This window comes from Clavelina lepadiformis, chromosome 5 (assembly GCF_947623445.1).
Source record: "Clavelina lepadiformis chromosome 5, kaClaLepa1.1, whole genome shotgun sequence".
Taxonomy (NCBI): Eukaryota; Metazoa; Chordata; class Ascidiacea; order Aplousobranchia; family Clavelinidae; genus Clavelina; species Clavelina lepadiformis.
In genome coordinates this window covers 2,494,071-2,508,145 of record NC_135244.1, presented here as the reverse complement: position 1 = coordinate 2,508,145, position 14,075 = coordinate 2,494,071, and the positions used below count along the sequence as shown (strand labels likewise).

Genomic DNA, 14,075 nt, shown 5'->3' with positions numbered 1-14,075 from the left:
AATACCGGTACTGTACATGAGTTTATCGGTATCTAATCACCGCCATTACCTGATGCCATCAGCCTGGTTCGGCATCGGCAACCTTTTTGTCAGTACAAGTCTGACACAAAACTTTGTAGTTCTATGAGGTCGCACTAATTTGAAAGTAAAACTTTCTTTTTTACAAGACCTGATGTTTTTGTAAATCAACGTTTGGACGGCGTTGAACTTGGTGTGTTTCTGTAAAGGTTATTGAATATAACTAACGTAAAAGTAAAAGCAATGTTAATCCAAGCGTTCAATTGATGTGGAAACAGAAGACGTAAGAATAGCAACATTTGGCAGGTTCGGGTCAGAATGACATTGCAAAACTTACTGGCGACTCAAAAACTGTCTGGAATGACAACTTACTAAAAGCAATTGAATTCACTTCGTAGTGAATACAAAAAAGAATAGGGTAAAAATCCTCAAAATATTCTCAAGTTAATACGTCATGTGGACGATGTAATTTCAACTTGACTGTTAACGTCAAAAGATAATTTGAAGAGAATCTTATTTCAATAAAATATTTTTGTTGAAGTATATTGCGCTGTCATTGTTGCAAAATATTAAACTGTTGGTGTCAGTTTGCATCTTGCTAACACATGACAAGCCAATAAGAGTACAGAATGTGAAAAATGCGTTTAAATTATTTTTTAAACACTTATAAGTCAATTCCAGTAAGTTTTATACTCAACATTGTGTTGCTCAGCGGTTCAGCCGACATTGAACGGATGTTTGCCGTTTGTAAACCCCTGCGAAGCGACGGTTGCCAGACTGAACTTTCACCACATACTTTTGTCTATATATAGTGTATTTTACAAAGGAAGTCAACTGATATACTGTCAATCACTCGATACAAAACTCAGTAAAGCGTTGTTGTCATTTCCCGTACATGATAGTACTACGGCTTTGATAGTACTTTATGACGTCACCAGTTCATTAATGGCAAATCATAACTTTCGATAAATGGACAGTACGACCATCAATTATTTTCACCAGTTTTTTAGTTCTAGTGCTTTTTGAAATTAAATTTATAGGTTATTTGCTATTGTGTTGCCCGTGGAATTGCTTAGGACTTTAAATACAGCCGAAATTTCGAAGCGACGTTGTCAACCCACCAAACAACATGCCAACGGTATTAGCTAAAAACGAATCAGTCGATGTTCGGTTTATTCAACGAAGCAAAGATAAACATAATGAACAAAACTCTTTTTGGTAAGGTTTGTGTAACTGTAAAGTGCTTCGAAAAGCCAAAAAAATTTACTTAAGTTAAATTGAATTTGAAGTCTTATTAAAAAATTTTACCAACGTAAAAAAACATGGTAAAAAACAACGAAAAAGCTTTCAATAATTGCAAAGTGAAAAAGGCGACAATGCAAAAATTCTTTTACACAATATGTAAATCGTTAGAGCTACTGTTTGATGACTGTAGCATGTACAGTGCAGTATACTCTGTACAGTGTACAACAAAGACAGAAGCTGTCGTTAATAGCTGCTGTAGTTTTTACAAATTACGAATTAGGTTTTGCAATAAACACAAAGCAAGTTACTTTAACAAAACTGCAACAACAGTATATATAATATACGGCTTACATGGGTTTCGGAATACTAAATTTTTGACGTGACGTCAAGCGCGAAATTGATTTTGAAAAAAGACTTACTTACTCGCAAAGGTGCACAGTACATCGTCATTCCTGTTGAAATGCATTATTGGCCTTTTATTTATAAGTGAACAACTGCTAGAACAATATCGCTTTACCAAGTCAAACAGTTCGAACAGTTGCTTAATTACATCACAGTTTTCATTACAGTATGGGCAGATTCTTCATTGACTTTGTCGCAACCTTGGTTTTCCGGTGTTCACCCAACAAAATTAATTGCAGGGTTTACGCTAATTGATGATAATGAGATCATAACGCAGCAACAACAAATGTTGACCTGATTACTTCATAGTGAGAACAGAATAGATAGGCTGTTATCAAGCTGAAAATCAAAAGGTTTAAAAGATATACAGTTAGTTTAAATATGTCATTAATTGAATGAGTTTTGCAATTATGCAGGCTCCATGACAGTAATAAACTGACAAGCTATTAAGGAATATTTTCAAAGAATTTTGTATTGATTTGGTCAGATTTTTCCATATCAAAACATCAAAACATCAGAACATCATATTTAATCAACCGATATAGAAATTATACATTACGTAAGTTCCGAGCTATTTTTAAGTAGAAGCCAACAAGCTAACGAGCTTGATAACTTTTAAGAAGTGTTTGCAACGAGAAAAACAACGAAAACTATCAGTTATGTTATGAAACCTTTGAGCTGAACAAAGTTGTTACTCTATTAGGAAACAATTGTTTTGACTTCATAGTTTAGCCTAATAAGGCAATCCGTTTTTAGATTTGTGCTCTGCAGGTTGGTAATGGAGTGGTTAGGGTGGTACCTTACCGCCAAATTAGAATAAGTTCTAATATCAACATTGCATTTTTGTGCTGGTTTTTAACATTAGAAATATTTTTGACCTTAAGTTACCATGGAAATTACATGTCGTTGTCAAAGCAGAGTGAACTATTCTTGCAGCAAATGAAACAATTCTGATTTATTTTGTTTAAATAAAGAATGGATCAACATGTTTATCAACTTTACACATCGATGATAGGCTAATACAAAGTTATTTGTGTTTTAGCGATTTTGTTCTGATTTTTGCAAGACGTTTGGTGTTTTCGAAAATCTTAACCATATATTGTTAAAAAAATGTAATGCAATCCACTCAAAGTGTCGTTTGATACAATCTAATCATAGCACTTTTGTTAGTTCCGGTTTGCAATGCTAGAAGCAAACGTTTTTGTCACGCTTTGATTTTCATTTAAGGCGTTAATATTTTAGTGGACCATATTACTAATGAACACAAATGTTGCAGCAATTCTATGGAGATAATTACTATCTATAAATTGTCCAATTATTATCCAATAATAACAGCTAATATCGCTCTTTGTTGAGAATAGATCAAAGTCTTTTGTGCTGACCGAAGAATTACTTGTCAAATCGAATACTGGTTAATTCCGAAGTGACGTTGTCAACCAAAGAAACAGCTAAAATGATATCTAATAATCACGAATCATTCGATGCTCGGTTTGTTTGATGGTGTTTCAGATGAACTCGACAATCGTAACTCTTTTTGGTAAGATTTGCAAAATGTTGTCCAAAAAGCAAGAAAATTTATTCACGTCAAGTTGTAGCCTATGCCTTGGTGCTTATTAAAACATGTTTAAACCTGTGCAATTGTAGCACATGTCGAAATGATTTTTCTTGCTTTTTCAGTGTCGGAATTAAAACGTTTTAATGGACTGTACAACTGTATAAAAAACATGCCGAAAAAAAAACTTGCATTACGTTCATCTATGAAGAGTGCGTTGTTTTATAACTAATGTATTTTTCAATGTGCAGTATTTACTTTATGCCTAAAGAAATAACTGTTCAATAGATGATTAGCTCATACAAAAAACACTTCATCCTTAACCTAAACTTAGATTGTTCATATACGTCACATATTTTGCAATAATCATGTATATGTTTACTATGCGTCAACTTTATGCAGACTATAAGTTCAACGACATCTAATGTCGAGCAAAAAGGTAACACACAGAATCTCCGCGGAGTGCATGTCAATCCTTATGTGTTGTACGGAGATGGATGGGTACCTGATCACATTGAAATTGTCAGCAGAGGATATTACACATTTCTTGCAGTTTACATGACAGTCCTTTCCATTTTGTCCTTCTTCCTTAATGGCGCTGTGATTGTGGCAACTATAAAATACAAAGTAAATTTTATTCAAGCTTTTTGATGTATTAGTTTGCAAAAGTGTGCTGGAGAATTGGATATATTCTTTAGTCCATATAAATTTAAACAAACGAAAACGAACCTACTTATTTTACAGGAACTTAGAAAGCCCATCAATTACATTATAGTCAACCTTGCAGTGGCCGACTTAGCCAGTACTTTAATTGGATGCACGATTCCTATCTTTACCAACGCAGTCGGATACTTTTACTTGGGAAAACATGTCTGCCAGTTTTTAGGATATACAGTGTCCATTTTTAGTAAGTCCAAACGATACATATCATTGCTATAATATTCTATAATAAAGTGTTAGTCGGTTTACACAATCGTATAGTTAATCGTTAAAGGATCAACCTTAATTTAAAAAAAACATATGAATAGAATAAGACAGGGGAGTTGACATTGTTTAGGCATCGTGGGCTTACTTTCGATCTCTGTGATGGCATTTGAGCGTTTATTTGGTTGTCTGTAAACCGTTTGGACCCAGACGTTTTGAGCACAAACAAGCATTAATAGGTTTGAAAAGCTTTTGAGGTATTTCTTCTCTTATTATTTGTATAATCTCTACACTACATAACTTCATGTGAGTATTACTAATTAATAATTAATCTACCACATATATGGCACTCTTGTCTTATATATATGACCTTCAATGCTAATTTGATTTATGGTTGTTGGTGTTGTACTAATTACTTGACCATGCAGGCATAGCATTTACATGGACATGGTCGATAATTTGGAACACACCGCCGTTGGTTTTGTGGGATGGATATGTCAATGAGGGCGTTGGCACAAGTTGCGCCCCGAAATGGTTTACAAAAGTTGAAAGGTATGTTCATGTATGCACATTTTTTATTTTAATTTTTTGTTGAAGCATATTTTCAAAAAATGTGATAACTTAAACTATAAGTCGGTATAACCTATGTACATAGCGCCGTGAGTTTATTTTACTGTTCGGGTTTTTCTTTGTTTGCCTTTTAAAACTGTATCGTATTGTTTTTAGAGAAAGAATATATTTGCTGGTTTATTTCAACACCTGCTTTTTTATTCCCTTTATGATAATTGTTATCTTCTATGGAAAGCTTATCGCCTTTTTGCGTAAGGTATAATATCATAAAAAAAAATTCTAAAAAGTTTATCAATTAGGCCTACCCCAGTAAATTATAGCATTATTAAAACAAAAGTTGTACATCTGCTTCGTAATATTACACAACAAGATAAAGATAGTTTTTTAAGGCAGACAAAAAAGTAAACGATTATATTCAGGTTGGCGGAAATAATTCACTTTCTGAAAATGCAAGATCAGATACCCAAGCCACAAAAATGGTCATGCTTATGGTTGCTGCATTTTTGATCTGTTGGTTGCCCTATGCTGGTTTTGCAATGTACAACGTCTTCAATCTGGACTCACAAGTAAGTAATTACGTGTGTCGAAGCTTAGTTTCAATGTTAAAATGAAAATTAGATTTAGAATGAGCACGTTAAATAAATTGAACACATTTCTTTATTTTAGATGGATTTTGCTTTAGGAAGCATCCCGGCATATTTTGCCAAATCAGCTCTTATATACAACCCCTTGATATATGTTGGTTTAAACAGACAGGTAGGCATGTAATGTACATTACAACATTGCAAATCTTTTTGTTCTAATAGAATTACAAAACATTTCACTTAATTTTACTAATGTTGTAGTTTCGCAAATGCGTCATTCGAATGTTTGGCTGTATATGGAAGAAGCAGGACGATTCATCAGCAACCTGGAGAGATAATTCGGGTAATATACAAGCGACAATTCTTTGAGAGAAACAAGTCAGACCGGCGTTATTTTTCAGTATACCGTATATATTGCGTACATGTACGTTTATATTTTGAGAGCATGGGCGCAGTGGGCTGTATATTGCTGGTAGTTTTCCTTTTCTTCTTTAACCGTAAATTCTAAATGTAGGGCCTACAGTACATATGTAAATCATTACGTTTCTTCTGTTGGCGTTGAGAAGATACAAATTTATTCTTAGAGAGTTTTTTAAGTAATCTTTCATTGCGTTTTGTACAGTTCAATTGTTATTAACCTACCAGAAGTTGGCATTTTTCTCATTGATGTCAATGTTATGTCATGAAATAAAGAAAAGTCAAAATATGTCATCTTATAACAAATAAATATGGGGAAGGTTTCCATAACCGCGCTAAGAAAGGAAATGGCTAAGCATAAAGATCCACAAAAACTTCTGCTAAAGGTTCAAAGCGTTAAAAAACTTAATAAAAAATTGCATTTCAGTCACTAACTAATTCTTAAAGATGATGGTCATGATAATGCTGAAAAGAAAGCATTTTAAATATATGAAGTCGAAGCTTTGCATTAAGCATTGAAATTGGCGCTTCGTGCTTTATTTTCGTGGTCTTATTACATTGCTGGTACCCGGTGGAAGTTATTTTTATCTCAAACGTGGCAATAATACTTAACATGCTAAGTTTTGTATTTGTGGTCAAATATAGCTTTTCACGTTTTAAACCACACACGATTGTGATTTAGCGTTTGAGTGTTGTGAAAGGCTGCAATTTCAATCAAATTTAATTGCATAATTTAATTGAAATTTGTGTTCTTCTGTGTTGTGTCGGCTTGCCCCTACAGTTATATAATATTAATTACTACTGGAATATATTTTGAATGCAATTCAGAATTCTTCGCATTTTACAGTATAGCCTACACCAGGGGTGGGCAAACTACGGCCCGCGGGCCGCATGCGGCCCGCCGGCACTTGCAGAAACTCCTACTCATCACTTATTGTTTTAATTAAACAGGTTACATGACAAAATATTATTCCCTTTACGAGTGTGTTTTTCTCTTCACTTTCAGTGCGTAAACACACACACGTCAGTCGCGCATATATTGCAACATACACTTCTCACGCATTGTTTGATTCAATTGTTTGATCATAAAATACAAATACGGTAGCGGCTACCGAGGGCCTTTGTGATGAAGATTGCGTAGCTTTAAACGTAACTGAGTGTGAAATGCAAAAATTGTATTTAATATGAATATGCGTTTATTTACACACCGGGTAAATTTTCCTACTTTGTAATGAGAGTGTGCGGCCCGCCGGCTGCAACATTTTTTCTAATGCGGCCCTCAGTACAAAAAGTTTGCCCACCCCTGGCCTACACTATACTCATTTTAAGCCTACTTACGCTTTATCTCTTTGTTGTTATACAATGTTTCTATGGTGACAGTCTGTGTCATGTATTTTTTGCATATTTTGGTATAAGGTGTTTAATATGTAAATTTTTCTGGTTTAACGCAAAAGTTTTATTGATAATACAATATTTTGTGGAAATTTATTTTCCAGGATGATTTGAGCCCCCGGGATCCCACTGATTTACGAGCCCGGTTAGATACGCAGAAAACCGCTACATTCGACTACTTCATATTTTGCTTCCAAGAAATTTTCAGCTAAAGCTGCCAAAGCAAAGTCTTTAAACGTTGGCAACGGCATTTAAGATTTCTATATTTTACAAACTTTATATCGCGAAATAAAAAGCAACACATTGGATGGCACTCTAGAGTTAACTTTCATGTTTAATTTTTCTGCACGAGATTTCGCAAACATCAGCTTGCTTGATCAGATGTACTAAGAGATGTGTGATAACTTTTCAGTAAATGCGTTCGCGTTCTTTTTCGTGTCTATACTAGTCCATGCATATTGACATACATGTGCTTAATTTTGATATAATGACTATGCTATGGGGAGATTAGGTCTACTCAATTAGCAACCGCGACCAACAATTGTACTGCTACGACTAAATTAACAAAGCCAAGGGGAATTAATTTACACCGTATCCCGTCAACAAGGCATGCAACCATTACCGATGTAATCAAGAATATTCCTGTCAAATGGGGTAAAGTTATTCAGAAACTTATGTTTTAATTAGTAGTCGATACGTATGCGTTTGCGATTGAAAGCAAAAAGCAGTCGCTGTATCGTTTTAAAAATGTATAAATGCACATCAAGATAGGGTAAGGTTGTCTTAGTTCTGCTTTTTACTATTACAAACCATTTTTACATTATTAAGAGTTCATTATATTCAATATTACAACACAAAATTTCACAATGCTATTAGTTGCAATACAATATCTTACATTACAGTGAAATCTACAATAGTTACTCTATAATACAGTAAAATTCTGTTTACTATACAGTTCAGTTATTCGTTAAAAATTTGACGTTTTTATGCCAGTTATTATGGAACCGGCAAACCCGCTAAGAAAAACATAACCAGACAACCTGTAAACCTTTATTTTACCTTATTACAATGCGATTATATTAATGCGAATCTATTTTCCAGTATAGTTTTTTGATTCAAAGCCGACTTTATTTTGGACTTGTCCTTTAGCATTTATGGTCATCAATAAGTAATCGTAACCATAACGGCCTATTAGAAATATTTTTTCCATAAAAGTCAAAACTTTGTTAACAAGAAAATATGAAATATATCTGTAAGGTTCATTAGTTTTCTTTATCGGGTGAATGGGAACGGATTTAAGGACGAAATTATTCTTATTCCAAGCGACTTCGTTTGCAAATAAAAGATCTCGTATGCGATAATAAATATCGAAACTACAACCGACGGCCGATACAGGTCATAGAGCGTAGAGTGGTAGAGTGCATACGTTTAACAGAGCGCTTCTCTGTAAAATTCGTTACAACAGTAAGAAAAAAGCGCGTTTACATTATCCTGTTACGTGTTATTGTTTATTTTATGTATTTGTTCCTTGCCATGTGTTTGTTGTCGTCAGCAATTTGGGACAAAACATAATTTAGGTGAATATACGAATATTCAAAAAGCAAGCAGGAATTGTATTGTTAATAATGGTTAAGATTGAAAACAGTAATGTTTTTCAACTATAGCTTATTTTTAAAGGTACAGCACAAACTTAGACAGGGGAAAAATGTTAATGTATCGCTTGCAGGAAAAATTATGGTTTAATCCTATGTAGTTAATTCAATTAAGTCTTCAAATTTTTGAAAGAGACCTGTTTATCAGAAATGTACATTTGCTTCTAAAATGACCTTTGATTATATTGGATGGAACCTATAAATGCCTACATTATCATATTTATCGTATTATTTTAAAATTGATGTAAAGAATACACAAAAAAATATATTTGAAGTGTGAACATTAACCAATATAATTTAACCTTTATCTCGTTGTTACATTTAGTTAATTTTACAGCATAAATAAACCCTGTTGCGACTTACAAAGTCAATAATAATCCTTCCACAACATTAGTTTAACAGAAATGGTTAGTACCCAGACACCCTACAACGAAAGCACAAACCCCTATGTGCTGTATGGGGATGGCTGGGTACCTGATCACATTGAAATTGTCAGCAGAGGATATTACACATTTCTTGCAGTTTACATGACGGTTCTTTTCATTTTGTCCTGCTTCCTCAACGGAGTCGTGATTGTGGCAACTATAAAATACCAAGTAAGTTTTAAGGGTTTTTCATTGAATGCTTTGTTGGGAAAGATGTGTAAACGCAATACACATTTTTGTAATGTTTCAACTTTATACAGTAATAGAAGTTCACGAAAACTGATTTTTTTTCTATCTTAGGAACTTAGAAAACCCATCAATTACATTATAGTCAACCTTGCAGTGGCCGACTTAGCCAGTACTTTAATTGGATGCACGATTCCTATCTTTACCAACGCAGTCGGGTACTTTTACTTGGGAAAATATGTCTGCTAATTTTTAGGATATACAGTGTCTATTTCTAGTAATTGCAACCAATATACGTTACTGCTACCGTTAATTCTAAAATAACTGAGTTAATTCACACACAGTTAGCCGTCATAAACTCATCTCGGTTTTGAGTAAATTTTGATAAATATAAATTAACTTGGATGTTCTTTTAGGCATCGTGAGTCTACTTTCGATCTCTGTGATGGCATTTAAGCGTTTTGTTGTAATTTGTAAACCGTTTGGATCCAGACGATTTGGCCGCATGCAAGCTTTATTAGGTAGGAGAGATTTTTGAAGTAATTTGTTTTAACAATAAAAGTCAAACTGTTGTATACAAACAGCAATTTATAACAGTCAACAGTCTTGTCTCAAAAATGATATTAAATATTTTATTAACGTTAATAATAATCTGATATATCATTGCTCTAACTGATTTTTATTGACTGGTATTGACCAGGCATAGCATTTACATGGACATGGTCGATAATTTGGAACACACCGCCTTTGCTTTTGTGGGATGGATATGTCCCTGAGGGCGTTGGCACAAGTTGTGCACCGAACTGGTTTTCCGAAGGTTTGAGGTAAAATTTAGTTTTCTTTTTACCGAATATTCTACCAAAGTTGTAAAACAAGAAACGAAAGAAAATTTTTTTCTGGAAGAATAATACTAAATAAATATAAATAATATATATATACATATACGGTATATTAATTAATAAATAAAAGCTAATATAATCAATAGAAGGATATTTTAATGTACGGTAATTTAGTTTTATCTTATGTACGCCGCTTGTGCAAAGAAAGTGTTGCAGTTTTGTTACTATAGAGAAAGAAAGTACTTGCTGACTTATTTCTTTGCATGTTGTTTCATTCCCTTGACTGTAATTTTACTTTGCTACGGAAAAATCGTCTTCTCATTACGTCAGGTATAATATTTTAAAAGTTGTCGATATAAGCTTTAAGAAAAATAAAGTTCATCAATCGTCTCAAATAATAAGTTAACGCGGACTTAACTTTCTTTCAGTTTGCCAGAAATAATTCACTTCCTGAAAATACAAGAGCGGAAAACAAAGTTATAAAACTGACCGCAATTATGTTTGCTGCGTTTTTGTTTGCCTGGTCGCCGTATGCCGTTTTTGCCCTGCATAGGATCGCTTATCCGGACTCACAAGTAAACAGTTATGCTTAATCCAGCGCCAGAACAAGTTTATCTTTACAACAAGTTTATCTTTATCTTTATAATAATAATTTTTTTTGTTTTAAGATTAAAAAGTTATCACTACAAGCATGTTGCCCTTATCTTTGACAGTCATTGCAACATGTTTAGCAAAATTTATTACATCATACTTAGCCGACTATTATGCGTCACAAAGACGATTGCTTGGGAAAATGAGAAATTTAATGAAAGTGTTTTTCTGAGCTTTGTTTTTCTGACTAAGGTTTTTCCGAACAAAAAAATTTTTTAGCTCTTTTTAGTCCGAAGTCGGCTTTCTCTTTATTGTTTCCATTTTTTGTAGATTTATATTTTTTATTGCAAAGGCAAAGCTGTAGGTATTGACATAAAAATAAAATCAGGTTCAACACGACCGTTAACGATATTTTTTCTTCGGTGATTTTTGAGCAATTTCTTACTGTCGTAGCCTAGAGTCAGGGGTGTCCAAGTTACTGCCCGGCACATGTTTATTATTGAGCTCGTACGTAACTTCGTACCAAAGATAAAGAAATAAGAAACAAACGTTCGAATTTTAACTCTAACAAACTTTAATTCAATATGGTTCAAGCTATAAAACTGTTCAACTTCACACTATTCAGGTGCAAATTATTTTTCCAAGCATTTAGAGGTAATCATTAACTTGCATTCATTAGTTGTAAGGATACCTAAGTTACGGTACGTTATTGAGCAGGCAGTGCGTAAAAATTTAAAAATTACATACCACAAGAACTTTGCAATGCTGTAATTTCTTATAGTCCCACCTGTAACGAGACCCTGTAGTGCCTGTACACTGCAGTTGTGCTATTATGAGTGCTATTAAGTGTTAGTGCTATTATGAGTGTTAAGTGCTATTATGTGCTACATCAAATAGGGCAGAACCAAAAGAACTTTTCGAATGCACGTACATAACACTGGCCAACAAAAAATTTTGGAATGGAAGGTAAGAACGATTTTAGAGTATATCAGGAGCGCTGAGCTAGAAAATGTCATTAAGTTTTGCAAATTGGCTCTAGTTTTTGAGATATTAAGCCTACACAAGAAAGACGACAATTTGTAAAAACAGACGAAATGAACAAGCAATCAATTTTTTCATTTACCACGAAGTATTCAAAGCAATTAAAACACTTTACGAAGAAATGTATCCATCTTAAGATGTGCATTAGTGAAGTTCTTAGATGCACTCTAGTTGTTTACTCAAATTAGCTTGAAGTCATCTGCAGGAAAGTCCTCTTGTAGCCTACGACATTCGCCTGTAGTCTTCTTGTGGACAGCTTCGCATTAGGCACCAGCAGTGTTCTACCATCATGTGAGTATCTGATCTACCTTGATATCTCTCTTCCATTAGTTTGATATCTTGGTGAAACTTTTCACCTTGTTCCTCACTCATATTTCCGAGGTTTTCAAGGAAGCGATCCAAGTGACTGAATAGATAGTGAACTTTTATGCTCATCCTTGGTCCAAGAGCTTGAAAGTTCGTAAGCATCACTTCTACGAGATCCACATAGTTGCTTGCTTTTGTGTTTCAAAGGAATCCTTTTACAGCTGCAACGAAAGAGTGCCAGGCTGCCTTCTCAATTTCAGTCATATGTGATGGAAAAACTTGATGTTTAATTAATTTTCGTTTTTGTGGCCCATCAAAAATTCCTGCTTTCAGCTTTTCAATACTCAGACCAGGAAATACTTTGCACAGGTAATCAAAACAAGCACCATCTTTATCTAAGGAACTTGACAAATTGTTTCATCAAACCCAATTTGATGTGCAATGGGGGTAAAATGATGCGATCACGACTGGCCAAAGGTTCATTTACAATGTTATGCTCATTTACGCAGTAACAAATAAAGCTGGGATATTTGGTGTAACCGCCTTGTTGTCCTAAGAGAAAGTTGACCATTTTCAAATCAACGCATATCTCCCAGTTATGCTCAGTATAAGAGAGTTTCTTCAGGACCATCTTTACACTTTGGTAGTGTTCGTTTAAAAAAACTGAGTGGCCAATTGGACCACTGGCAAACTTATTTCCGCGGTGAAGTAGCACACATTTCAAACTTTTTTTGGAGCTGTCAATGAATAACCTCCATTCTTCTGGTTTATATTCAAGTAGACCCATAGATGAAAGAAGTCCTTCGATGTTATTACAGTAAACAAAATTATCTTCTTGAGAGAAAAATTGCATTAACATTTCTTCTCTGTCCCGGTAAAACGTTATTTTTGTTGCCGAATCAAGAATGTTATGATCACGGAGGCGAGAAGCCAGAACTTCAGACCCTTTTTAGATAAACATAAATCACGAACTAGGTCGTTCAGCTGATCTTGAGTAAAAGGCTTCGGTTTACTCTGATGTTGTCGGAGTCGGTGTCACTGCAGTTGCTACAGCTGCTAATATTGCCATCTTCATCTTCCACTACATCCAACATCGCAGCTTCATCCGAAATCAGATCTGGCAGGGATGTAAAAACGGGAACAGGAATTTTAGGGCAGTCTGCAACTGGCCGTAAAGCAGAGTCAATCTTGGGGTAGTGCCATGACTTCTTCTTGGTTAGGTTCCAACCTGACATGTCATTCATGGTGATTCTTAGGCTCGCGCCAAACCATAGGGATTCCAAATGGAATAGATTTGACTTTACCGCGAGTTCATAAGCGCAAAGTTTCAGTGCAGACCTGTGAGGTGTGAGTTTCAGTGACCTGTGAGTTTCAGTGCTTGCAGACCATGTGAGGTGCCCAGAATTTATGTTGATCTCCCAACTCCATGCTAAAGTACGCTTTGTAAGTTTGTTTGTTACTCACTAGCATACATTTCTAACTTTTCATGGGATATGTAGGAAGAAGAAATATCTCAAAAAATAGAGCAAGTTCAGCAAAAGTAATAGCATTTTCGGACTCAGCGCCCCTAATATACCCCTAAATCGATCTAATATATCATGCCTTTTGAAAAATTTTTTTTGTTGGCCTGTGGACACTGGTCAACATTTTAGCACACTGCCCTTAGTGAAAAAAGTTTGGACAACCCTGGCCTAGACCGTAGACCTCTAGCTCAACAGCATGCAGCTACAGCCCAAGTGACAAAGTCAAAAATTCCTAAATGAGTCCAACTGCTTGATTGTATTTTTAGGTTATCGCTACAGTCGCTACTTTAAAAAGAAAGTGGATGCTAGATATACAGTGAATGAAAGAGCATAGGTATGTTAAGATGTTCTTAAAGGCGGGATTCTGTCAGACATGAAGCTTCGGGTCTGTTGGAAAATTACATTGCA

At 34.7% G+C, this 14,075-nt stretch overlaps 1 protein-coding gene across 1 annotated transcript; it reads left to right on the top strand.

Moving 5' to 3' along the window:
• Positions 1-2,102: 2,102 nt before the first annotated feature.
• LOC143461111 (blue-sensitive opsin-like) lies at positions 2,103-6,033 on the top strand. The gene is made up of 8 exons (XM_076958897.1): positions 2,103-3,202; positions 3,620-3,844; positions 3,962-4,124; positions 4,275-4,693; positions 4,868-4,967; positions 5,131-5,277; positions 5,378-5,467; positions 5,557-6,033. The coding sequence occupies exons 5-8, from the start codon at positions 4,920-4,922 to the stop codon at positions 5,662-5,664; spliced, it is 393 nt and encodes a 130-aa protein (XP_076815012.1). The 5' UTR covers positions 2,103-3,202; positions 3,620-3,844; positions 3,962-4,124; positions 4,275-4,693; positions 4,868-4,919; the 3' UTR covers positions 5,665-6,033.
• The last annotated feature ends 8,042 nt before the right edge of the window (positions 6,034-14,075 follow it).

Coding starts and splice junctions, on each gene's coding strand:
- LOC143461111 (XM_076958897.1), top strand. CDS start 4,920: ATGATAATTGTTATCTTCTATGGAAAGCTTATCGCCTTTTTGCGTAAG. Junction 4,968..5,130: donor TTATCGCCTTTTTGCGTAAG/GTATAATATCAT, acceptor GATTATATTCAG/GTTGGCGGAAATAATTCACT. Junction 5,278..5,377: donor TCTTCAATCTGGACTCACAA/GTAAGTAATTAC, acceptor TCTTTATTTTAG/ATGGATTTTGCTTTAGGAAG.